This window comes from Sturnira hondurensis, unplaced genomic scaffold, assembly GCF_014824575.4.
Source record: "Sturnira hondurensis isolate 20B ecotype Veracruz unplaced genomic scaffold, ASM1482457v3 Scaffold0023357, whole genome shotgun sequence".
Taxonomy (NCBI): Eukaryota; Metazoa; Chordata; class Mammalia; order Chiroptera; family Phyllostomidae; genus Sturnira; species Sturnira hondurensis.
This window is the reverse complement of record NW_028095988.1, coordinates 466,474-493,871: the sequence shown is the minus strand read 5'-3', so window position 1 is coordinate 493,871 and position 27,398 is coordinate 466,474. Positions and strand designations below refer to the sequence as shown.

At 37.9% G+C, this 27,398-nt stretch overlaps 1 protein-coding gene across 4 annotated transcripts in view; it reads right to left on the bottom strand.

Moving 5' to 3' along the window:
- Nucleotides 1–27,398, bottom strand: part of XRN1 (5'-3' exoribonuclease 1) — a 164,586-nt gene that overhangs the window by 131,578 nt on the left and 5,610 nt on the right. For all 4 annotated transcript variants that reach the window (XR_005065238.1, XM_037037720.1, XM_037037721.1 and 1 more), the window contains exons 2-6: nucleotides 17,545–17,777; nucleotides 11,799–11,896; nucleotides 3,198–3,307; nucleotides 2,992–3,102; nucleotides 1,377–1,459 (exon numbers count right to left, since the gene is read on the bottom strand). Coding sequence is in view for 3 of the 4 variants with exons in the window: in XM_037037720.1 (XP_036893615.1) it covers nucleotides 1,377–1,459; nucleotides 2,992–3,102; nucleotides 3,198–3,307; nucleotides 11,799–11,896; nucleotides 17,545–17,777 (635 nt within the window). In the remaining variant the exon portion in view is untranslated. The remainder of the gene's footprint in view (nucleotides 1–1,376; nucleotides 1,460–2,991; nucleotides 3,103–3,197; nucleotides 3,308–11,798; nucleotides 11,897–17,544; nucleotides 17,778–27,398) is intronic.

The following is a 27,398-nucleotide window of genomic DNA, read 5'->3' as shown; positions in this document are numbered from 1 at the left end:
GTGACTCAATGGTCAAAAACTAAAGATCAAGCACAAGTCAAAAATGCCCATTTTCACTACAGCTATTTAACATTGTTCTGCAAGTCCTACCCAGGGCACTAAGGCAAGAAAACATATAAATGGTATCCAAAATTGGAAAAGAATAAAGAAAGCTATCGCTATTTACAGATTGCGTAAATTCTCTCTATATAAAATCCCACGGAATCCACAAAAGAGCTACTAGTTAAAAAACGTTTGATTGTTTTTTTACAAAAATCAGTTGTGTACTAACACAGCAGCAACAAAGAATCCAAAAAGGAAATTAAGAAACAATTCCACTTACCATGCCATCCAAAAGAATAAAACACTTACTAATAAACTTGACCAAGAAGACAAAAGAAAAAAAAACAGAAGCAAAAAAATAAATTTAGAGTTACAGAGAACAGACTGATGGCGCCCAGAGGTGGAGGGGGGATGCGGGAGCAAAATCAGTGCAGGTGGCCAAAGGCGGCTACAAATCCCAATTATAGGTTAAACAGGTCCTGGGGATGTAATGTACAGCATGGTAGATATCAAGAGAAAAAAAAGAAGAAAAAAATGAAGCAAAAGACTTGTACACTGAAACTACAACATCTTGCTAGAAGAAAGTAGACACCACATGTTAACAGACTGGAAGACAATATCAAGATATAAACAGCACCTGAAAAGGATATACAGACTCAATGCCATCCCTAATAAAATACCAAGGATTATTTTTTTACAAAAATAGAAATATCCATCCTAAAAAACTGTCAATCTCAAGAGACTCCCCAAAGAGCCAAAATAATCCTGAAAAAGAACAAAATTGTAAGACTCTTCCTAATTTCAAAACTTACTACAAAGCCACAGTGATCAAAATACTGTGGTACTGCCATAAAGACAGACACACAGACCAACAGATTAGGCTGAAGAGCCCCAAAATAAACCCTTGCATATATGGTCAAGTTATTTTTAAAGACAATCTTCAACAAGTGGTGGTGGGAAAACTGGATATCCACATGCAAAAGAATGAAGGTGGACCCTTACGTTATACCATATACAAAAATCAATTCAACATGGATCAAAGACCTAAATGTAAGAGCTAAAAGCTACAAAGCTCTTAGAATAAAATGGGAAAAAGCTTTATGACACTGGATTTGGCAATGATTTCATGGACATTACACTAAAAGTACAGGAAACAAAAAAAATGTATTGGACTTCATCACAATAAAAAATTTTATATATTACCTGGCTATCAACAGAGTGAAAAGGCAACCCTCAGAATGGAGAAAAATTTTTACAGATCATATATCTGTTTAGGGATTAGTATGCTTAATGTAAATTGTTTTATCTTCCAAGATATATATAGCATGATTTACCTTTGTGTCTTTTTGCCACCAAACCGAACCTCTTCTCTTAAGAGGGAGAAATGCGCTTCATGACTTGTTAATCCAAGCATAATCTGTTTAAAAAGATTAAGACAACTCTTAATCTTTTAAAATTAAGGTCTCCATGTGCATAATAAACTATATTCTCTGATTTCCTATGCCCCAGAAATAGTCCATATTAAAAGTTTTGTTTGTATTTTGCTTCTATTCTCTCACTTTTTATAGTATCAGGTTCACAAAAGCAATCAGATAAAAAATAGTTCTACATAGAACACATGATTATTTTTTTAAATGAAATAATTTGTTAGCAAATTAAATATAGAAATATCAAAATCTGATCAATTATGGGTTATGAATGGGGTAAAATGAAAACATTTCTCTAAGACAAAAATATTTACTTTAAACACTCACATGGCCTTAGACACTCTTCCCAACCCCAAGTACAAAAACCCAAAACCTTCTTTTGGTTTTCACACCTTTCTACTTGCCATGGGGGGATGGGTAAGAAATTAAAAGCAGCAGCTTTTCCAATAGCAGAAAGTCTTTTGGGGGCCAGGATACCTCCACCACGTAAAAACAGAAAAACACGGAAAAGGGCAAACAATGCATTTAATTTTCTCACTTAGAGTATTGTAATCCCCAAAGTAAGTTAAATAGTCTCAGGAGATATACAAACCAATTGCAATGTATTTTGTATATTTTATTTCAGTGCTGATTCAAACAAAAAAAACCCAAAACATTTATGAAGCAATCAGGGAAATAAGAATACCATATGGTTATTTATATATTAAACAGTGATTGTTAATTTTTGTTTTGTGTTGAATAATGGCATTTTTAAAATAACCCTCTTTGGAGAAACATTATGAAAAATTTATAGATTAAATGATACAAAGTCTGCTATGTGCTTCAAGAATCCAGAGAAGTAGGAGAAAGGAGACAGACAGTGAGGAATAGGAACTGAAAATTATTTAAGGTAAATAAAGGTCATTACATTACTTCTTAACTTTTGTTTATGTTTGAAAACTTCCGTAATACAAAATCAAAAGAAGCCTAGTAAAATTACCCGAGTCATGGCGTTATCGAATCAGGTGATACTAAAAGTCATGTATTTAAGCATGAGGGCACACAGGGCCCTCCACCCTGATCCCAGCACACCATTTACAGCATCAGGGACAATTAGGTGGGAACAATAACTTACAGACACCTGTAGTTATAATCACCTGTAGCTGATCATAATATTTGGCAAAAATGCTCATTTTTCAATTGTTTTTCAAATGGCAGTAGTAACAATCATGATTACATCTCATATACTTGTTTCCGCAGCCAGAAGCTTCTTTTTAAAAATTAATTAATTAATTTTAATTGTTGTTCAAGTACAGTTTTCTGTCCTTTACTCCCATCCCAGCCCATCCCCCCGGTGCTCCCCACCTCCCTCCCATTTCCACCCCCACCTTCGTTTTTGTCCATGTGTCCTTTAATACTTGCTCCTGTAAACCCTTGTCCTTTTCACCTGAAATGCCAGAAAGCTTCTTACATAAAGAATAAGTATGTTAAATATTTAACTACCATGGTATAAGGTTATAATAACAATCAACGTTACACTTACCAAATCAGCATCTAAACCATAAAGACAGTGTCTGGTGTTTGGATCATGATCTGGCTTTGCTTTCTCGGATCTGATAAATTCCATGATTTTATGCTCTCCTTCTCCTGGAGTCTAAATGCAAGGTTTTTAAAATTTTGGTAATATGATATGCCGTAAAATATTAATTTTTAAAAAATAACTCTTTAAATTAAAAAGAAAGACAATACCTCATGGCCTGAGAAATAGATGGTGACTCCTTGCCATGACTTATCTGTAGAAATTTTCATATTTACAAAGTACTTCAGATGTTCATGTAACCTGGCCATGAATTCAGTCCCTATAAATAACAAGTTTTAAAAAGCTTAATCTGAAAGAGACATAAAAACAGCAGGTTCCCAATAACAACATAAAATTGAATCTTGGTGTCCAGGTAATTAATAGCTAACTAAGATCTCCAAAGGAGGTCAAAGCTTCTTGTTATCTAGAAAAGCAAGTCATGTTGCACTTCCCCTAGCAGATGTCACTGCTGTTTCTAATTTCACTGGTTACAGTAAAATTAAGTTACTGTCACACAGGGAAGTCAAGAAATGTTACTATTGTCTCAGGGCTATATTCCAAATATGTTCATGCAAGGGAAGTTTCAACTTTCTGATACATCTCCACCTTCCATTACCTCTGCTGGATTTGAAGTTTTGTTTTATAAGGCATACAACTTCAATCAAATTGCTATTAATAACATCAACAAAGGCAACTATTACTATTACTACTGTGAACCTGAAAAATTATTATTAATCTGGAAACTAAGTCTACATGGTTATGTTTTATGAAAAACCCAGATGGTCAACAGCCAAAGTAATAGTCTTAAACTACAATCAGGACTAAATTGGTTATTAAGTCAAGCATTACATGATTAGGGCACTTACTGAAAAAAAAAAAAAGATCAGAGTTAGTAAAGAATTCATGAGAAAGTAAGACCTTAAGATTTTCCAAAGCAAAGGTTATAACGATAATTAAACAAAGCTCTAGGAAATACAGAGTATGTTGTTACATGTAAAATTAATCTTAATACTGATAAATTCATTTATGCCTAATGTCACAGAAGCATTAATTGCCTTGGAGATGTAGAAGAGTAAGCACTCAGGACTAAAAGAATAAGTTCCTCACTTGAAACACTGCATGAACTTGGATGAGCCACAGCCTCACTGAGCCAGTTTTCACATAATAAAGGTCACAGGCAGCTTTGGAAGGCGGCAGTGGAGTAGGTGGAAGCTACCCTAACCACCTCCCAAGACCAAACTGGAATTACAACTAAATTATATAAAAATCATCCTGAATAACCAAATGAAGACTAGGTGGAGGAAGCCTTGTAAGCAAGGACTTGAGGAAGAAACCACATCACCACAGGAGACTTATCGGAACTGCGGAGGTGTAGGAAGGCTGGCTGGGCTCCCAAGGGAGGCAGGTGAAGTTCCAGAGGGATATTTCAGCAGCCAGGGGTGTGTCCCTCTAAGAAGTGTGGGATCTAAAACCAAAGCTGAGCTCCCCAGCCTACAGCACCAGAACCAGAAAAGGAACCCAAATAACATCTGGCTCTGAAAAGCAGTAGGATTTCTGTCTAACAGAAAGAGATGGCTGGAGATGCAGGCAGACTCTTAAACGCCTAACAAGCAAAATTTCATTTGCATCCACTTACTCTGAGCTCCAGCAGAGGGAGGGCACAGCAGACTAGAGCCATGTGAGCAGGTTCTGGGGTTGGTGGCTTTGGAGACAGAGCTGAAGAAGTGTCAGCCACCAGGATCCCTGTGCTGAGTCATTCTCCATAGTTTCTTGACCAGAACACACCCCTCCATTTGGCAGTAGCCAAGGGGGAAACAACATCCCACCAGGCAGGAATCCCTCTTGCTCCACACTATGGAGTTTAAGCCATGCTACTGACAAGTACAGATGGAGGTTCCTTCGATGATTAAACCTAATAGACAGCCTGCAGATGAATGCAGATCTCTAGGAGCTTTGAGACTTTAGCTGACCCTTCCTCGGGCTGGTGCTGGTAACAGCCACCCTGGGTGTGCCGCTTCATTTCTTTATAGGCACCCAGCCCAGCAGAGGGAGCAACAAGATGTGGATTGCTGACAGTTCCAAAGAGGCTGTCAAGGGCCAGTCACAGCGTCTGACATAGGCCTACACCAACATCTTTGCAGATCTACCTAATATACAGAAACAAGCAGAAAGAGGCAGCCAAAATGGGAAGGCAAAGAAACAGTCAAATAAAAAAACAAGAAAACTCTCAAGAAGAACAAAACCAAATGGAGGCAAGAAATTTATCAGATACAGTGTTCAAAGTAAAAATTATAGACGCTCAGCAATATGAAAAAATAGAAACCATAAAAAAGGTTGGGACAAATAAAGAATTCACTATCTGAAATATTTAAAAAGTAACACACTAGAAGAAATAAACCATAGGTTAGATGAAGCAGATCAAATTAGCAATTTGAAAGACAAGGTTAAAAAAACAAAACCAACTGAATCAGAGGTAAAAAAAAAATCAGGACAGTTTAAGGGACCTTTAAGACAGCATGAACTTGTGGGAAGCAGCAGAGGAGACCAAAATCTGAGAGAGAGCAGAACAAACGCCACTGTCCCTCTCTAACCCCACCCCCACATACAGCGTCACAACCCAGTGACTGGGTCACCCTGCTCTGGTGAACTCCTAAGGCTCCGCCCCTCATACAGAACAGGCACAACCAGACCAAAATATTATGGTTCAAGAACACCTCAAAGCCCCAGAGCCAATAATTCTAAGTGACTAAGAGATAGCCAACCTATCAGATGCACAGTTCAAAACACTGGTGATCAGGATGCTCACAGAACTGGTTGATTGTAGTCACAAATTAGAGGGACAAATGAAGGCTAAACTAATTGAAATGAAGGGAAATGCACAGGAAACGAATAGTGATGGAAAGGAAACTGGGACTCAAATCAAAGGAGTGGACCAGAAGGAAGAAAAAAATGACCAAACGGAAAACAATGAAGAAACAAGAATTCAAAAAAATGAGGAGAGGCTTAGGAACCTCCAGGACATCTTTAAACTTTCTGACATCCGAATTATAGGGGTACCAGAAGGGGAAGAGGAACAGCCACAAGTGAAAAACTTATTTGAACAAAAGTAAAGGAGAACTTTTCCATTCTGGCAAAGGAAATAGACTTCCAGGAAATCCAGGAAGCTCAGAGAGTCCCAAAGAAGTTGGACCCAAGAAGGAACACACCAAGGCACATCAGAATTACATTAGCCAAGATTAAAATGAAGGAGAGAATTCTAGAAGCAGCAAGAGATAAGGGGACAGTCACCTACAAAGGAGTGCCCATCAGACTGTCAGCTGATTTCTCAAAAGAGACCTTACAGGCAAGAAGGGGCTGGAAAGAAGTATTCCAAGTCATGAAATCCAAAGACCTACATCCAAGATTGCTCTATACAGCATAGCTTTCATTTAGAATGGAAGGGCAGATAAAGTGCTTCTCCGATAAGGTCAAATTCAAGGAGTTCATCATCACCAAGCCCTTATTATATAAAATGTTAGAGGGACTTATCTAAGAAAAAGAAGATCAAAAATACGAACAGTGAAAGGACAGCAAACTCAGAGTTATTAACAGCCACACCTAAAACAAAAGCAAACAAAGAAGACAGCTAGATCAGGAGTGGAACCATAGAAATGGAGATCACATGGAGGGTTAGCAACAGGGGAGTGGGAGGAGGAGAAGAGGGAAGAAGGTACAGAGAATAAGTAGCATAGACGGTAGGTAGAAAATAGATAGGGGGAGGACAAGAATAGTAGGGGAAATATAGAATCTAAAGAACTTGTGACACATGAACATAAATGAAATGGGGGGATGGTGGGGGAGGGGTGTGCAGGGTGGAGGGGAATGAAAGGGGGGAATGGGACAACTGTAATGGCATAATCGATGAACTGTATTTAAAAAAAAGACAACATGAAGTGTAACAACACCGGCATCATGGGGGTACCAGAAGGAAAAGAGAAAGAACGAGGAATAGAGAACATATTTGAAGAAATAATGACCAAAAACATCTCTAACCTGGTGAAGAAAAAAGACACACAGGCCCAACAAGTGCATAGAGTCCAAAACAAGATGGACCCGAAGAAGCCTACACCAAGACACTTCATAACTAAAATGGCAAGACTTAAAGACAAGAGGAGAATCTTAAAAGCCACAGAGAAAAGCAGTTGATTACCTACAAGGGAGTTCCCATTGAACTGTTTTTTGATTTTTCAACAGAAACATTTCAGGCCAGAAGGGCTGGTAAAAACACTCAAGCTGATGAAAAACAAAGGCTTACAACCAAGGCTAATTTACCCAGCAAGGCTATCATTTAAAATTGAAGGAGAAATAAAGAGCTTCCCAGACAAGAAAAAGATAAAGGAGTTTGTTACCACCAAACCAATATTGCAAAAATGTTAAAGTCCTTGCTCTAAGAAAGGAGGAAGATAAAAGGAGAAAAAAGAAGAAAATAGTTAAATAATAAAATGGCAATAAATACATATCTATCATAATCACTTTAAATGTAAATGGCTTAAATGACTCAATAGAAAGACATAAGGTAGCTGACTGGATAAGAAATAAGAGCCACATATATGCTGTCTTCAAGAGACCATCCTCAGAACAAAAAATACAACAGCGTTAAAGTAAAGGGATGGAAAGGGATTTTCATGAAAATGGAAAGGAAAAAAAAGCTGGGTAACAATACTTTTATCTGGAAAAATAAACTTTAAACCAAGGCTATAGCCCTGGCTGGTATGGTTCAGTGGACTGGGTGCCAGCCTGCAAATTGAAGGGTCACTGGTTTGTTTCCCAGTCAGTTCACATGCCAGGGTTGTGGGTCTCCAGAAGTGGACGTGAGAGGCAACCACACATTAATGTTTCTTTCCCTCTTTCTCCCTCCCTTACTCTCTCTCTAAAAATAAAGTCTTAAAAAAACAAGCTACAGTTAAGAGACAAAGAAGGATACTACATAATGATAAAAGAAACAATCCAACAAGAGCATATGACCCTAGTAAACATTTATACACCCAACACAGGAGCACCTAAATATTAAAGCAAATCTTGATGGATATAAACGGAGAGTCTGACAGAAATATAGTCACAGCAGGTGAACAAGATCAGGACAGACATGACTCTACGCTTTCACCATTCCTATTCAACAAAGTACTAGAAGTATTAGCCATAGTAATCAGACAAGAAGAAATAAAAAGCACCCAAACTGGAAAGGAAGAAGTAAAACTGCCATTATGTGCAGATGATATGATACTGTACATTGAGAACCCTAATGATTCCATCAAGAAACTACCAGAATTGATAAATAAAATGAAGTAAAACCAGAGGATGCAAAATTAACATCCAGAAATCAATTGCATTCACAATTGCATCAAAAAGAATAAAATACCTAGGAATAAATTTAACCAAGAATATTAAAGGCATGTATTCATAAATTATAATACACTGAAGAAACTGAAGAAGATACAAATAATGTGGAAACATAAACCATGCTAATGGATAGGAAGAACAAACATCATTAAAATATCCATACTAACCAAAGCAATCTATGGATTGAATGCAATTCCTATCAAGATACCTAGGATGTATTTCACAGTACTAGAACAAATATTTCAAAAATGTATGTGGAACCACAAAAGAACCCGAACAGCAACAGCAATCTTGAAAAAGAAGAACAAGGAAGGAATCAGGCTGCCTAATGCCAAAGTATATTATAAGGCCATTGTAATCAAAATATCATGGTACTGGCATAAAAACAGACACATAGATCAATGGAACTGAATAGAGAGCCCAGAAGTAAACCCACATTTTTATAGTCAATTAATATCTGACAGAGGAGCAAGCACACACAATGAGCTAAAGATACTTTATTCAATAAATGGTGTTGGCAAATTGGATAGTTTATGTGCAGAAAAATGAAAACTACCTTCTTATACCACACACAAGAATAAATTCAAAATGGATTGAAGACCTAAATGTTAGATGCAATACCATAAAAATCCCAGACGAAAACAGCAGCAAAAAATCTCAGACATTGCTTACACCACTATCTTTTCTGATATATCTCTTCAGGCAAGAAACACAAGGAAAAATAAACAAATGGAACTATATCAAACTAAAAAGTCTTTGCACAACAAAAGGAACCATCAACAAAACAAAAAGACACCGACTGAATTTGAGAACATATTTGCAGATACATCTGATTAGGGGTTAATATGCAAATTTCTAAAGAACTTAAAAGCCCAAAACACTAATTCAGAAGAATATAAGCACCCAATTGCATGGCAGCATTACTTAAAATAGCCAAGACCTGAAGTAGCCCAAGAGTCCATCAGTAGCTGAGCGGATAAAGCAACTATGGGACATTTACACAATGGATACTACTCTGCCATAAAAAAGAAAATTTTACCCTTTGCAACAACACAGGTGAAGCTGGAGAAATTTATGCAAAGTGAAAAAAGCCACTCAGACAAAGACAGATACAATATGATTTCACTTGTATGTGGGATCTAACGAACAAAATGAACTAACAAGCAATATACAGACAGACTCATAGAGAGCAGGCTGACAGTTCTTGGGGGTGCGTGGGTATTATGAAGTGGAGGGGGTGGGTATGATGGAGCAGAGGGATGAAGCAGAAAAGAAAAAGTACTCACGGACACAGACCACAGTGTGGAAAACGTCGGGGGGAGGTGGGTGTGTGGAGGTGCAAAATGTAATTACAGGGATAAATGCAAATGAAACAAATTACAATAAAAAAACTACTTCTGGTCAAGATGGCAGCAGCATAAGTAAACATAGCTCAACTCCTTGCCCAACCACATCAAAATTACAACTAAAATACAGAACAACCATCACTCCAAACTGTCAAAAATGAAATTGAATGGAAGTCTCACAACTACAGAATAAAAGAAACCACATTCATCCAGACTCACAGGAGGGATGGAGACGAGGTACAGGCTAGTCCCGTTCCACATCCACATATGGTAGATAAAAATTTGGGAAGGATATCTGGGGATCTAGAAGTCCCAGCTCCAAACCAGGGCTCCCAGCCTAGGGTTCCAGTTTCAGGAAGATAAATCCCCATAACTTCTGGCTGCAAAAACCAGCAGGGATTGCGTTAGTGGAAGAAACCTCTGGAGTCCCAAGCAGTTCTTCTTAATGAACCCAGACACAGACTTACTCAGACTCACTCCCTCCAAGCCCCAGCACCAGGATTGCAGCTTGAAAGGCTTCAAGTCGCATATAAGAAGAAAATGAAGTGTCTGGCATCAAGGCAAGAGCTGGGGGGCAGCTTTCTCCTAGGCACAAAGGCGGGCAGAGGTCATTGTCCCTTTTATAAACCCGCCCTGCAGAGCCAGAGAGCCGCAGACTGGTTCCATATCTGAGACTCCATCAACCCAGCTACTCTGTATAGCCCAACCAGGATATGCACAGAAACTGTGTCCCACCCAACTTATGGGTCCACCCAAGCGGCTTTTCCATGACTGACTGGTCTTGGCCCATGCTTCAGTTTCCTGAATTCTCTCAAACAAGCAACAGCCAGGTGTGGCAGAAGGAGAAGAGATAGAGCAAGCAACTGGAAATCTATTTGAAAAAATAATAAAGAAAACTTCCCTAACTTGGTGAAGGGAACAGACATGCAAGTCCTAAAAGCAAAGAGAGTCCTCAAAAAGATGACGCAAAGAGGCCCACTCCAAGATACATCATAGTTAAAATGCTAAGGATTAAAGAGAAAATCTTAAAAGCAGCAAGAAAAAATGAGTTATTACCTACAGGGGAGTTCCCATAAGACTGTAAGCTGATTTCTCAAAAGAAACTTTGTAGGCTAGAGGGATTGGGAAGAAATATTCAATATCATTAAAAGCCAGGACCTACAGCCAATGCTCTACCCAGCAAAGCTATCATTTGTAATTGAAGGGTAGATATAGAGCTTCCCTGACAAGAAAAAGCTAGAGGAGTCCATCACCACCAAACCATTATTATACGAAAGATTAAAGGGAGTTATTTTTTTTAAAAAGATCAAACCTATTAACAATAAAATGGCAATAAATACATACCTACCAACAATTCAATCTAAAAAACAAACTAAGCAAACAAGAAGAACAGAGACAGAATCACGGATATGGAAAGCGTTTTGATGGTTGCTAGATGGGATGGGTATTTGGCAGACTGGGTGAAGAGACCAATGGATTAAGTACAAATAGGTAGTTACAGAACAGCCAGGGGGATGTAAAGCACAGTATGGGAAATGGAGCCGCCAAAGAGCTTGTATACATGACCCATGGACAGGAACAATGGCGGGAGGGTTGCCTGAGGGAGTAGGGGTGCCGACAAAGGGGGAACACTAGCATAACCAATAAAATAATTAAAAACATAAAAAACAAATAAAAAATAAAAGAAAATTCTGACTCTGTTATAAATAAATAAATGGTGACACTAGGAAGAATCTTGTAAATTGTTTTAGGTCTGAAATTCTGTGCATCTGGAAGAGTCCACTCTATAGTTGCTCTTGTCAACTGTGTAACTCCCTACAATGGGTCTGCATAGGAGTACTTACAACCAAACTATCAACCAAGGTAACCAAAGGTAACCAAACAATCGCAAGGTAACCAAACTATCGCATAAGGAGACAAAGTTGAAGAAAATAAAGCAAATGGAATTCTAAGGACAAAACAGAGACTAGACAAGAAAAAATACATTTGAAAAAAATTAAAATTTCCATTTTTAACCTCTTAGAATTTTTTTCTCAGTGAATTTACCTGGTGTAATACAGTTTGAATCAAATCTGGCCTCTGCAGGAAGAGTTTCTCCTTTGTCTATTGCTTTTTTTATTTTGTCTTCTGCCTCCTTTGCTGACCTTAAAGGATAAGGGGAAAAAATACCTTATATTTTCTGAGACAAAACAGAGATCTTTATACAAAGTAAACTGTTACTTAGATGCTTTTATAACTAACATACCAACCTATCAATTTTAGGGTTCAAAACAAGTTTTGAAATAAATTCTAATTGATAAAGATGAGTCTCAGTACTGTTTGTTTTAATTTATTTAAAGAACTGAGATTTTCAGATAAGGGCTACAGAAGTAGAATATAAAAATATAAAACTGACAGAACATAACAGATACTTATAAAGTAATTCTTTCTTATCACAAGTATAGAAGAGCAAATTGATTCTAAAATCAAAGCTCAAAAGTATAGCTTTAACTTTCATTACACAAAATGGAAAAAAGTACCATGGGTCTATGTGAAAGAGTTTATTCTTCTATTCTTATTAATTATTGTATAATTTTCCACACAAACTGTTAACCTACTTTTGCCCCAGCATGTATGCACTTTTTATAATATCAAACAATAAGGACATTCTTAACCTGATCTCTAAGAATAGTACATAAAAATAGTTATCAAATCATAATGTATACCTTTAGGTTTCTTCATAAAAACATTTAAAATAAAAACTTAATAACATTAATGTCACCAGTTGGTAAAATCATCACATTTTTACGGCAATTAGATTTACTAAGAAGAACATGAGTTTTAGGGGCGGATGAATGTAGGCTTAAAAAGAAGCATCTCAGTTACCACCCAGTTTCCCCTATAACCCACGTGTGGCACGCCAGCATAGTAAGAGACACACAAGTTAGAAGCATGCTTTGTCTACATTTAAAAACGGCCTTGTTACTGTGCCCTGTGGAATTCTATTTCTGCGATAAACTTTTTTTCATATTGCACCTCTCTCTCACCAACCTCTTCAATGTAACAAAAACTCTGAAGTTATCCACTCATTTGTAATCTCTGCAATAAAAATCACTCTTTCTTTTTTTCTCCCATTCCTTCGTGTTACTATGTGACAGTTCTTGGGATATAACAAAAAAGAAAAATTAAATAGCCATAATATTTACTGTGGTTATAACAGAAAGTCTGGGAAAGGGACAAGGTAATACTATCGAAGTAATCTTGGTCATGGCTTATGATGGCCTTGGCTGAGACAGTAGCTGTAAAAATGAAAATAAGTAAATAGATATCACAATTTTTTTAAATTGACTTGAGAAAGAGGAAGGGGGGAGACAGAGAGAGAGAAAGAAACATCAATTTGTTATTCCTCTTATTTATGCATTCATCGGTTGCTTCGTGTATGTGCCCTGACTAGACACTAAACCCACAACCTTGGAGTAGCAGGATGATGTTCTAACCAAGTTCCCTGGCCAGAGCCTAAATATGACACATTTTTAAGAGACTGGATGTGGAGAAATGAGGAAGAGACAGAAGCCAAATTACTCTTGGACTTTTAAGTTGAGCAGTTACATGCACAGTGTTGTCATTTACTGAAACCGACAAAATAGAAGACAGTTTTGAGGTAAACATGAGATCAGTTCTGAACATATTAAGCCTGAAATATATCTGTGGTATCCAAGAGGAGACACTTAGCAGGCATTTGGATACACATGGAGCTCTGGAAAGGCTTATCTACCAGAAAGATAAATTTGGGAGTCGTCAGAATTGACACAGTAATTGATGTCATTGGATACAATCAGTTAGGGTCTAGAAAAGAACCTTAAAAAACATTAACATTTAAGAAAACGCAGAGGGAGAAAGGATAACAAGGACCCTAAGAAGGTGCAGTCAGAGAGTGTGTAGTTACATGAAGTTCAAGGAAAGGAAGTTCAAGAAATAAAGGTTAACTCTGTTAAAATACCACAGATAACCTAAGTAATATAATTCAGAATTAATCTTTAGATTTAGTCTATTTGTAATCTTGTTAAGTTTCAGTGGAATAGTGGAAAGCCAGATGACAGCAGATTTTAAAATGAATTAAGAGATGTGGAAAGGTTATGAGTGGAGGAACAGTCACTGTGGAGAAGGAGAAAACACTAACTGGAGGACTGGAGCACTGGGGGCACACAACGCCAGCACAGCACTTGGTAAATGCCTGTGGTGGTGGCGGTGCATGGCCCCCAGCATCCATTCCATTCCCAGTCTGTCTTCATGTACTGGAGACGTTGGAAAGCTTAAAAATAAAAAATCAAACTCTTAAGACTTTCCCACAACTAAGTTTCTGGATATAACTTAGATTTTGTCAGTCAGATGCCTCCAAAAAGGTTTGGAAGGTAGAAGTGTGGTAAAGTCTGCATGACAGTGGAGGCAGTGCAGTTATGGGGTATGTGTATTTCATCAACAGAAAAAGAGATCTCAGAATTAAGTAGCTTTGTAGGTGCTGAGAAGCATCACGCAGGGCATCTGTTATTCTGCTACAGGTGGAGCTAACAAATACAGATGTAGTGCTGGCCTCCTGATTGCTGATTTTAACTACGGTGATGTATTATTAGAGTCAAGAGCTCAGGTGTTAGTTTGCTAATCTCTGAATCACAGCTAAGGGAGTAAGTTCCAGGAACCACCTGTTCTGGTGGGGACCTCTGAACTCCACCTTCTTGAAAACGGTAGTAGCAGTGCCACCTACTGGTTAGTCAATTGTATGGTGTGTTCTGGAAGTAATTTTCTTTCTTTTTTAAATCCTCAGCAGAAGGTATGTTTATTGATTTTAGAGAGTGGGAGAAAGGGAGAGAAACATCAACTGACCCCTTCTCATACATACCCTGACCAGTGATCGAACCCACAACCTAGGTATGTGCCCAGACCAGGGATTGAACCTGTAACTCTTTGGTCTGTGGGACAATGCTCCAGCCAACTGAACCATACCAGCCAGGGCTCTTACAACAATTTTTATGTGCACCTAACTCTCACTATTACAAACTTTTCTGCTTAAAGTAGCTAGGTTTCTATTACCTGTAACTGAATTCTGACTGACACAGTGAGCTTATTTTTATAATCTTTTCTCAATACCAGATTTTCTAGCCCAGGAGATCCTGATAACTAGTTTATCAAATACCAGAGGACTCTGGTAAAAATAGTTTCCAGGACCCAATTTTTAGAGATTCAGATTAAATAAGCCATGGGTAGTGCTTCAGAAAATTTTAATAAGAGATGGCCCTTTTCTTCAAATATTTTATAGAGGTTCTAATATTCACTATCTTTTCTCTTTTGGTACTTATTTAAATTTAAAACTTTTTTAAGTTATTGATTTGAGAAAGGAAGTGGGGGGAGAGACAGACAGAGAGACAGAGACAGAGAGAGAGGTGTATCAATTTGTTGTTCCACTTATTTATGCATGCGCCCTGACTGGGGATTGAACCCACAAACCTGGCATCGCTTTGCAACTGAGGTTTTGCCTAGACAGGGCTCTTCGGATATTTACCTCAGTACTTTTGACCATTCTCCTCCTGTTCTCACCACTATCTTCCAAGGTACTCTCAGGTTCTTTGATGACGTCCACATTTGATTCACATGTCCCCTTCCCGCTACTTTACATGCCACTGTGGTGAAAGGATCTATTTGCAAACCCCATCAAATACGCGGAATCTCAAGGTTTCTCTCTTTCAATTCTAATAACCCTCTTAACTTCTGCTACTCATAAACAAGTACACAACATGCTCTCATTGTTATTCAAAAATATTTCACATGTCCAGGATTTTAACTTTAAAACCCTGTCTGTGTGTATAACTTCTCATCCTTTTACTCCTATTGCCCAACTCACGGGGCTGATAATACAGGGTGGAACAAAAGAAGGTGTACAGTTATTTGTATTGAAGGTGTACAGTTATTTGTAAATAACTGCATTACTGAAAATAATACAGTAATAAAAAGTAATACAAGAATAAACTGTTTCACGTACTCATAACTATAAACCTACGTTTGCCTCACCCTGTACATCAAGTGTCCTAACTCAAATCTCTTCTCACACTCCATCAATCACCTTCTAGTCTCACTTGCCCTGTACTCATGCCAAGTCAGCATCTAGCCCAGAATCTGGGCATTCAATAAATGTTGAATTAAAGTAAAATGTTGGTAATATTCTGATTAAAACAATCAGTTCATTCTGCAATTTCCTAGTTCAAGGCATACTACTATAGAAGCTTTCTCTACTACTACCATTTGCAAATTATCAATGAGATGTTTGAAAAGTTTGCGACTGGGGAAGAAAAGGGACCACATGCAAAACCTGACAAGCCCAGGGGAGGACTTCGTGGCAGCTTTACAAACTTAGAGACCTAAAGTAACCACATCTGATGGTCTGAAATTAAAACTTTCTAACTAAAAACAGTTCATGGCAGGTAGTCATGTCCCAGGCTGGTAATTTTTCCCTGACAAAGGTCAACCTTTACCTTAACTGAGCCTTACTAGAACAAAAGCCACTTTCTCAGATCCTCTCTCCCAGAGCTGGCTGGACACCACAAAGCATGACCAACCCTAACTGCCTTATAAGCCTTTATCCTGAGGACTAGAAAACCACTGGAAGCTCCCTGAAGGTGCTGATGCTCTGGGGAACCGGGAAGTTATGAAACAGGACATAGCAGACCACAAAACTCAGACCAAACCCTGCACCCAAAGCAACATTGAAACAAGCCGCAGCCCAACTGAAATATCCTGCTCTACAACTACCCCATTATTTGGTAAAAGCCCAAAGCCCTACTAGGGGTGTCCAACCCGTGACCCACGGGCCACTTGCTGCCCAAGATGGCTATGAATGCAACCCAACACAAAATCATAAGTTTACTTAAAACTTTTTTTGCTCATTAGGTTTTGTTAGTGTTTGTGTATTTAATGTGTGGCCCAAGACAATTCTTCTTCCAGCGTGGCCCAGACTTCAAAAGGCTGGACATCCCTGCAACTCCTTAGGACTAGTGCATTTTTCTGCACCTAGCCCTTTCCCTCTCATAGGAAAGTAAAAATAAAAACTTTTACTCTGCACTTTCTTCTCTTTGTGAATTCTTTCACAGCCTACATCACTGACTACCCTAACAAGGCTGTCTTGTTGTCTTTTAGCATCTAGGATAGACAACATACCTCTAGAATGTCACATTTCCCCTTTCTGGACCCCTCAACGTACAGGCACTGCACAAGGGGGAGACCACAAACCCTCTCTTTGTTACTGGTGTCATGTGAACTATCTGCACCCACCTATGTAATAGATGTGTCTATCATTTTACCTTTTATCCAATCCCAGGTTTCCTCACTTTGCTTCCTCCCACCTCCCTCATCTACCACCAGTGGACTTCATGGAACCCACACACACTGCCTCTTTTGATTGTAATGTATAAAATAAGGTGTTAAACTGCCATTTTTTGGAGCATCATCTATACTCATTCCCAGCAATTAGTGTCCGTTTGGCTCAAATAAACTTAAGAAAATTCTCTACAGGTTTGAATATTGACATGACGGAGGAAAACAGAGTCACTTTATACAACCCAACACAGGCTTTGAGAAAGGACACCTCACTTGCATTACTCGTTTGTTTACTTGACTGATAAAACGTTGCATTTTAAGCATACTTCCATTTCTGGGGAAATTTAAGCAGAAAGGAAACATTAACAGAAGATGCATTGTATTAAGTCAGTTATCATTAAAATAATTAATCTAACAGTATTCTAAAATGAAAACATAAATGTTTTACCTAAATCGCCTTCCACGCTGCTGGTTCATTTTTGCCCGAGGAGCCACACCATCAACAGCCATAAAAAACACTTTTCTAGGTTTAATAATGCGAAACAACACTTCTAAGTAGTGAAAAATATCAGTAAAGATTTTATCATCTGAAATTCTGAAGTGAACATCATCATCGTTAGGATGGGAACACTGATGTATAATTCCATTCATATCCAGGTACAGGTTGTCAAATTCAGGAATCTAAAAAGTAAAGAGATTTTTCAGATCATTATAATAATCAACCACGGATATCTAAGAAGCTAAGCAAAGCAGCTCATAAAGAGCAGAATGTCAGGGCATTCTTATTATATAAAACTGAGTGAACAACCATGTTTGAATTAAAAAGTAAAGTAAAAAACAAGGAGAACTAATAAGATGGAGACATATTATATGGTTACATACATACTGTAGCAACTGCTTGATTAAAGTTACTGTAGGAAATTATCTATTTATTTAAAATAAGATAACCCAGGAAAACACCAAAAAAAAAAAGTGCTTGGTTCATTTGGTATCAGAATATTAGTTTCTTTTTCTCCTACCGCTTGACATTACTCTCAAAGCCTCAATTTTCTCTATAAATGGATAAATAATGCCCACATATCAAAAAGCGATATGTACATGGTCATTAAAAGGTTTTACTAATGATTTAAAGTCTTATTGTATATTTGGTTTCACTGAGACAGTCACTAATTTGGTTACATTAATTTTAAAAACTTACACTATGCCAATTTAGGAAATTCTGAAAACTGATTTCTTATTTTTGATATGTAAATTATAATTTCTAAACCTTAGCCAACAAGTGTCTACTTCTAATAAAAGACCTTCAAGGTTCTGGGTCTCATTTATTCTTTTCTCTGCTTAATTGTGAGCAAGTAAGGGAAACACTACTGAAACAAATATACATTAACCAGGAACTTAAATGGACACAGCTTAATAGGTACATTATCTAGTACTATTAAAGAACTTTGATAGTCTGTCTTACATATTTCCCAAAGAAAAGTATTTTGAATTTTCAAACATAATACTCAGACCTTGTATAAACTTAAGGAGAACCATTTTTGAAACAATTATTCAAGTTTTACCATATATACAGGTATCAGTATATTTTCCTATTATTGAGAAAATAACATGCCTTTGAATTTTTTTTGGAGGGGGGTAAACTTTTTTGGCCTCTGAATAAACACTATTAAAATATTTCAATAAAACACCCATTTGTACTAAGTACCACAAAAGAATTTCAAATGCCCTTATTGAATAACAGACTCAACTGAAGTGACAATTGGAATCATGAGATTTTAAAAATAAATTCAGATCCACTGTTTATTTCAAGAAATCTGAAAACCCTCAATCAAAATATAAATGGGATCTTTTTTTTTGAGGGAGTGGGGATACTTCTGACTACAAAGTTTCTCTAGGAGAATAAATGAAGAATATTTTTAAAAATGGAGAAAAATCTGTCCTGTATATTAAAAATTACAAAATAGCTCTCCCTGGCTAGTGTGGCTCAGTGCTGCAGGTGCAGCACTCGGTAGATTGAGTGCTGGCCTGAAAACTAAAACGTCTCTGGTTCGATTCCTCGTCAGGGCACATGCTTGGGTTGTGGGCCAGGCCCCCAGTTGGAGGTATGTGACAGGTAACTGGTCCTACATTTCTTGCATGCACTGATGTTTTTCTCCCTCCCTTCCTCTCTCTAAGGATAAATAAACAGTATCTTTGAAAAACATAAACTACATTTTGACTGAACCACACAGTTTAGAAGTAATCTAAGTATATACAGAAATATAGTATAAAAGATACATTTTTAATCAGTGAAAGAAAGGAACAGGGCACCTAGCTAACTATTGAAAACAAAGCTATCTCATTTTATAATTAAATAACTCCATAAGGATTAGAAATTTTGAGAAATGTAAGTAAGAAATTATACATAAACATTTTGGTAATGTTCATATATTACCAAATATATAACAGGGTGGGGAGGCCAGAAATCATAAACCAGATGGTGGTGCTGGCTATCTAAAAATATATTTTTTAATCTATAGGGTTAAAAAAGAGCCATAAACAAGTTTAACTGCATATGACAAAATGTGCAGAAAAGCTTGCAAATTAGGACAAAGTAAACATTCCTAATACACAAAAATTCTCAAATATGAGGAAGAAAAAGTAAACTTTGAAAGAAAGCAAGGAAAATACAAAGTCATTCAAAAAAGAAGTAACATAAAATTCTAATAAACACGAAAAGATGTTTGACATCCCCAAATATCAAGATAATACATTTTTCCCTTTGTGTTAGCAAAGATCATAAAGATTAATGTTAATCATTATTGCTAAAGTTTGGGGAAAATACATACTTCCTGTGTTATTAAAAGCAATAGCTAACCCTGATGGTTTGACTCAGTGGCTTGAGGGTTGTTCCGCAAACTGAAAGTTACCAGTTTGGTTCCTGGTCAGAGCACATGCTTAGGTTGAGGGCCAGGTCCCCAGTTCAGGGCATGCAAGAGGCAACCAACTGATGTTTCCTCACATTTTTATGTTTCTCTCCTCATATTTCTCCCTCCCTTCCATTCTAAAAAAATTATAAAATCTTTTAAAAAAAGCAACAGTTGGCATTTATCAAGAATTTATTAGAGCATTTAAATATTTATTCATACTTAATTACAACAACCTTAAAAGAGAAATATTTATATTACCCATTTTATAGCAGAGGAAAATCACAGAGCTAGAAAAGAGATGGCATTTACACCCAGTAGTCTGGAATGGGAATAATAAATTGATATAACTAATATGAAAATATTTATCAAAATTTGAAGTACATACATCTTTGATCCAGGATTTCTACTATTGAAAGTTTATCCTTGTCTAGCATTGATAAACACGGCTCACCTCCTCACAAAACCACATCAAAATTACAACTAAAATAAAGAACAACCATCACTCCAAACTGTCAAAAATGAAGTCGAATAGAAGTCTTACAACTACAGAATAAAAGAAACCACATTCATCCAGGCTTATAGGAGGGGTGGAGACAAGGAATGGGCTAGTCCCACAGCCACCGAGTGGAAGATAAAATTTCGGGAAGGGTATCTCGAGATCTAGGAGTCCCAGCTCCAAACCAGGACTCCCAGCCCAGGGTTCCAATTTCAGGAAGAAAGTCCCCATAATTCCTCGCTGCAAAACCCAGAGTGATTGAATCAGTGGAAGAAACTCCTAGAGTCCCAAGCAGTTCCTCTTAAAGAATCCACACACAGGACTGGCTGGCGTAGCTCAGTGGATTAAGCGTGGGCCTGTGAACCAAGGATTGAAGTTTGATTCCCAGTCAGGGCACATGCCTGGGTTGCAGGCCAGTTCCCAGCAGGGGATGCACAAGAGGCAACCATACATTGATATTTCTCTCCCTCTCTCCTTCCCTTCTCCTCCAAAGATAAATAAATAAAATCTTTAAAAAAAAGAACCCACAAACTTCCTCAGATTCACTGTCTCTGAGCTCCAGCACCAGAGCAGCAGCTTGAAAGGCACCAGTGGCACACAGAGAGGAATGGAAATGTCTGGGATCAAAATGAGAGCTGGGGGACAGCTTTCTTTTAGACACAAAGGCGGGCAGAGGCCACTGTCCATTTTATGAACCCTCCCTCACAAAGCTGTCAGGCTGGTGCCATCTTTGAGACTCCACCAACCTGGCTAACACTGCTAACCCTAACCAGATCCACAGAGATTCTGTCCCCCCCCCCCAACTTATGGGCCCACCCAATGAATGGCTTTTCCATATGAATGGCTGGTCTTGGCTCATGCCACGCAACTTCCTATGACCTTTCAAATAAGCAACAGCCAGTCTAAGTGAGCCCCCAGCCCCTATACCTCTTGCTAAGTGGCCGCAGGCGCAGCACTGAGCAGCAACCAGCCTAGATTCACAGCTTGGCTTTGCCTGGGAATCCAAGCCCAACACAAGTAGCAGCCAACTCATATTGCTTTACAGCTCAGGTAGGGTGGCCAGGGGAAAAACACAGACAGGGGCTAACCTTGGCCTGTATCACCTGGGAAACCACAGGGTCTGTGCACTGCATGGACAGCTACAGACCATGTTGGAGCATCACCACCTGCACAGCTGAGCTTCCACCCAAGGCAGAGATTGGTGGTCAGTAGTCACAGCCAGTCCTTGCAGTTGATTGGCCTGGGTAAATCCCTCCCATTAAGTTACTTGGTAACAGCAACAAGGCTCAGCTACAAAAGCGGGGCATACTCAGCCCACAAGTAGGGCACCCCTTAAGTGCCCAGCTTAAGAGATGGGTAGGTTGTGCCACTGGACCCTATAGGACACCTACTACATTAGGCCACACTACCAAGGCACAGAGTCAAAGCAACTCTACCGAATACATAGAAACAAACACAGGGAAACTGCCAAAATAAGGAGACAAAGAAATATAACCCAAATGAAAAAACAGATCAAAACTCCAGAAAAAGAGCTAAACAAAATGGAGGTAAGCAATCTATCAGATGCAGAGTTCAAATCACTGGTTTATGGGGATGTTCAAGGAACGTAATGGGGATCTCAGCTGCATAAAAAAAGATCCAGTCAGAAATGAAGCCTACACTAATTGAAATAAAGAACAATTTACAGAGAAACAACAGAAGAGAAGCAGAGAATCAAATCAACTGAGAGAATTGAGAATCATGTTCCTCATGATTTGGAACCTGAGGAAGCAAGAACCAACCACACAGAACAAGAAAAAGGAACCGCCCCCCTCCAAAAAAGGATAGCGGAAGCAATCCCTCGGACAACTTCAAGACATCCAACAATCACATCATGGGGATGCCAGAAGAAGAAGAGAAAGAACAAGAAATTGAAAATCTGTTTTGAAAAACAATGAAAGAAAACCTCCATAATTTGGTGAAGGAAATAGACATGCAAGTCCAGGAAGCACAGAGAGTCCCAAACAAGATGGATGCAAAGAGGCCCACACCAGGACACATCATAATTAACATGCCAAAGGCTAAAGACAAAGAGAGAATTTTAAAAGCAGCAAGAGAAAAGCAGTTAGTTACCTACAAGGAGTTACCATAAGAAGACTGTCAGCTGATTTCTAAAGAAATATTCATGAAAAAATGTCATGAAAAGCAAAGACCTACAGCCAAGATTGCTGTGATGTAGAACTGAAGGGCAGATAAAGAGCTTCCCAGACAAAACAATACTAAAGGAGTTCATCACCACCAAACCATTATTACGTAAAATGTTAAGTGGACTTATTTAAGTAAAAGAAGATCACAACTTTGAACAATGAAGTGGCTATAAATACCTATCTAACAACAATAAAATCTAAAAACCAAACTAAGCAAACAAGAAGAACAGAGACAGAATCATGGATACAGAGAACATTTTAATGGTTGCCAGATGGGAAAAGGGTTTAGGGGAATGGGTGAAGAGGTTAGGGGATTAAGAAGTACAAATAGGTAGCTACAGAATAGCCTTGGGAATAAAAAGTACAGTGTAGGAAATGGAGTAGCCAAAGAACTTACATGCATGACCCATGGACATGACAATGGTGTGGGGATTGCTTGAGGGAATGAGGGGTGCTGGGTGTTGGGGGGGCAGAGGGGAAATATTTGGGACAAATGTAATAGCATAATCAATAAAATATAATGAAAAAATAAATTACATTTTCTAAATGAAAAAAAGAAAATTTATTCTAGGAAACAATCATAAATTTGCATAAAGATAATAAGTACAGGAATATTCATGTCAGTACCGTTCAGTAAAGACAGAAAATAAAAACAATTTTAAGGCCTCATAGAAAACGATGATGGAACATCCATACAATGGTATAGTCCACAATCGCAAATTATGATAGATTTATATTTGGCATGGTATGTGTATAATATACATGGTCAAATGACAAAAGCAGGTTATACAATAGCAGGTGTATTATTATGCCCTTTATAGAAAATATCTATACATGTATCAGCAGAGAGAAGTTAGGAGTATACAGAAACAAGATGCTACTGGTACTTAATCCTGGATGATAGTTTCAGTTGCTTTTTACTTTCCTCTACCAGGGGTGTTCAATCTTTTGGCATCTCTGGGCCACACTAGAAGAAGAGGAGCTGTCTTGGACCACATATTAAATGTGCAAACACTAACGGAAACAAAAAAACCCATCATAATGTTTTGAGTAAATTTGTGGCTTTGTACTGGGCCACATCCACAGTCCTCCCGGGCTGCATGCAGCACACCCTGCCAGACTATTTAACAGCTTTCACATCTTTCTGTACTATGTGTAGTTTTACGTAATGAGCATGTTACCTTTATAATTTAACTGTAATTTTCTTTTTTGAAAAAATTGTTTAATTCTCTTAAATTTCAGATTAATAAGGACAATACAAAATTATGATTAAGTAATCATTGGCCAGTGCAGTCAGGAAAGTGAGAACATAAAGTTGAATTCTGCAGTAACTAGAGATTATAATAGAAATTTCAAGGTTATCTTACACTTTGCCCTCCCCTCTACTCCTTATCTAATTAGCCACTGAGGCTTTTTTTTTTAAATTTAACATCCAAAATGTTTCTACCATTTGACTCGCCTATCCATTCCCATTGTTTCAGGCAATCTCATCTTTTTCTACATCCCAATTCCCTGCCTCAGTTTTCCAACTGGTCTCTTTGCCTCCAGTTTTCTCTCTCACAATCTAAAACATAATGCGATCACATTGTCTCCTTACTTGAACCAATACTGTACTACAAACCCTTAATACCATAAAATGTCCTGTATGATTTGGGTGCTATCTTTCCCACCAAATTCTTCCGTTTCCACATATATCCTACAAGCAAACTACAGTAAACTTCAGAGGTGTAAATGTGCTAGGCTGTTTCAAACCTCTGTGACTTTACAGATGTTCCTACTTCCAGAATCTTTTCTTTCCTACTTGCTCCTCTGTTCACTGATCTTACGGACTGATTCAGCTTTTCAGAATCAGCTAAAGCATCTTTGTCCGGAAGCTTTCCCTTCCTCACCCAAGAGATAATGATACTTTGTTATATCGTATTTATTTTTGTGTTCCCAATAAGTGCATGAACCCCAGGCATATATTAGGTGTTCCACACATTTTTGCTGAACACTTAAATGTAATGTCTGTCCTTTCTTGTTGAACAGTCAGTTCCTCAAGGAAAGGACTCTGATTTGGTCCTGTTTAGAACTCTTGGCCCACTGCCTGAAACAAAGTAGTAAGTCAAAAATACTTATTGAATAAATGAATAAACAAACTCACTCTTCCCTTTCCAGAATGTAACAGCACATGTGGCCTTTATCACTCATTTGGTATATGCATTCATACTGCTTTCATTTGTAATTAAGTACTGAATTAACATCTCAGTATCTAATTTTCTCAAAATACTAGTTTCTTTTTGTTATTATAACTTTGTAGTCTACTTAGTGCCTTTCATCCTACTTACTGCCTTTTTACCTAAAGACAGTATCTGTTTGTTTAAAAAAGCTGTTAACAATTACTTTTCTCTAGTTCTTTAATACTATGTATCTAGTTCTTTAATACTAGTATACTATGTATACTATTCCTGTGTGTAAATCCCCAAGTTTTGTTGCTTCATTTCATTTTTAATATATTCTTTTAAGACATACTAATATGCCCTACATATTTTAATAAGCTTTTAATATAAAATGTTTTATATACACTATTTATGCTTTACAAATTACATAATATGCTGTAGTTAAAAATTCATTCATTCAATAAATATTTACTGAAGACCTATTATGTATCACACATTATGCTACAAGCTAGACAATACAGTCAACACAGTGGCATAGTGAACACAGCAAAGGATAAAACAGAAAGGCTCCCTACACAAATGCCAGCTTGTGTTCCGGGTAATTTGAAAAACTATGTTTTCATAGTCAAAAAGCAATGTTTAGCCAAAGCACAGAAGACCGGTATTAAAGTACCTGCTCTAGCACAACACTGTGAATGCCCTTCACACCGCTGAACGTGATGGTTAAGAAAGCAAATTCCATGTCATGTACATCTCACCACTAAATCTTTTTAAAGTACAGGCTCTAGGGTACACATTATCAGCAGAAACTATATGGCCCCTGAAGGTGCCCAAACCATTGGGGAGGGGCACATAATAAAGTGCCGTGGTACGTAAACAGACAGAGATACAGCTGTGGTATTAAACTTCCATGGGGGAAGGAGAGTAAGAAAAAAGCAAGTCTAAAAAGCATTGTCCTGGAGGAGGGACAGTAACACGAGAAAGGCTGAGAAACACTACTCTGGAGCAATTTCGCTTAGTTTCACATTCAGCTCCAACACTTACTTTACTAGCTGTGGAGTAAAGTCCATCGCTGTGACTCAGTTTTCTCAGCTACAAAAGGGAGATAATTCTAGGATTGCTATGACTGTGTTTAGTACACGGCACATGATTAACAAATCTTACCTATTGTAACAGCACTACATTAAATTGTAATCACAAAGAGAACCGCCTATGCTCTAAGAGTTTGTAATTATATGACCTCGGGTTTGTAAAGGTCACATTTTCATTAGTTATTCAGGGTGGGCAAAAGGAGGTTTACATTTCTGAGTACACAAAACACACTTTATTCTTGTATTACTATTTATTAATTGTTGTATTATTTTCCACACAAACAACAATTAAACGTACTTTGGCCCGGCCCTGTATACATTCCTCATTAGAACTTAAGCTCTACTTTTATCTCTATCACTCATTCATTGCCTTGGCAAACACTAACTGAACCACTGCTATCTGCCAGGCACTATGAAAGCAATGAACCATGGAAGAACTGTGTAAACAGTCCCTGCCCTTAGGTATAATAAAGTGAGAAAATACAGAAAAAGAAACAGCAACAATACCATGTATCTTTCTACATAAATCATGGACTGATAAAATATGAAGCAGTCAAAGACTTCCTTGAGACTGGAAAGAAGGTGTCGTCTACCAGATATAGAAGAAAAGGTCTTTCCAGCAGGAACTACAGGAATTAAGGGAGAAGCATGAAATCTGTATTTGAGAAAAGAGCAGGTTAGGGAACCATAGCACAGGGATATGTGGGAAAGGAGCAGGTGACACTGGAAAGATACTAGTTTTACATTACCAACAACCTTAGTGGAACTGGACTACAGTATGAGGGCAAGCTTGCAGTTTTCTAGAATAATACATGTTACTGGTAAGAGCTTTTATTCTTCTTCACCATCCATATCCATTATTAAAACATAGATTAATTATACAAGGTCTGTCCAGAAGGTATCCAGCCATGTACTATGAAAAATAGAGACATTCAATGAAGAAGATACAAGGTACAAGAAACATTGTACACAGGACAATGACGTCTCAGCCCCCTTCAAAGTAGGAACCTCAGGACCTCACACAGCTATCATCTGCCCTGTCATATTTCCCTGAATCTCATCAATGGTCTGAAATCTCTTCCTTTTCAAATGTGATTTTAGTTTTCAGAAAAGCCAGAAGTCACAGGGCACATCTGGAAAGTAGGACAGTAAGGGGGCCGAGTCATCTGATTTGATGTTTTGCCAAAAAACTCTGCATGAGATGTGATGCATGAGCAGGTTCATTGTCATGATGAAGCTGCCAATCACCAGTTGCCCAGAGCTGCGACCTTCTGAATCATCTGAATAGTTTCCATGGAGGAATGTTCAGGGTTAATGCAAAATTTGATACAGATTTGTTGCTCTACTTGCTCAGTCATTGTGGATGTGACAGCCACACAGCCCACCTGGTCACTCAAAAGCCTCTACCACCCCCACTGACTAGTACAGTGAGGTCATCATTGTTCACACATGTGCATTCCA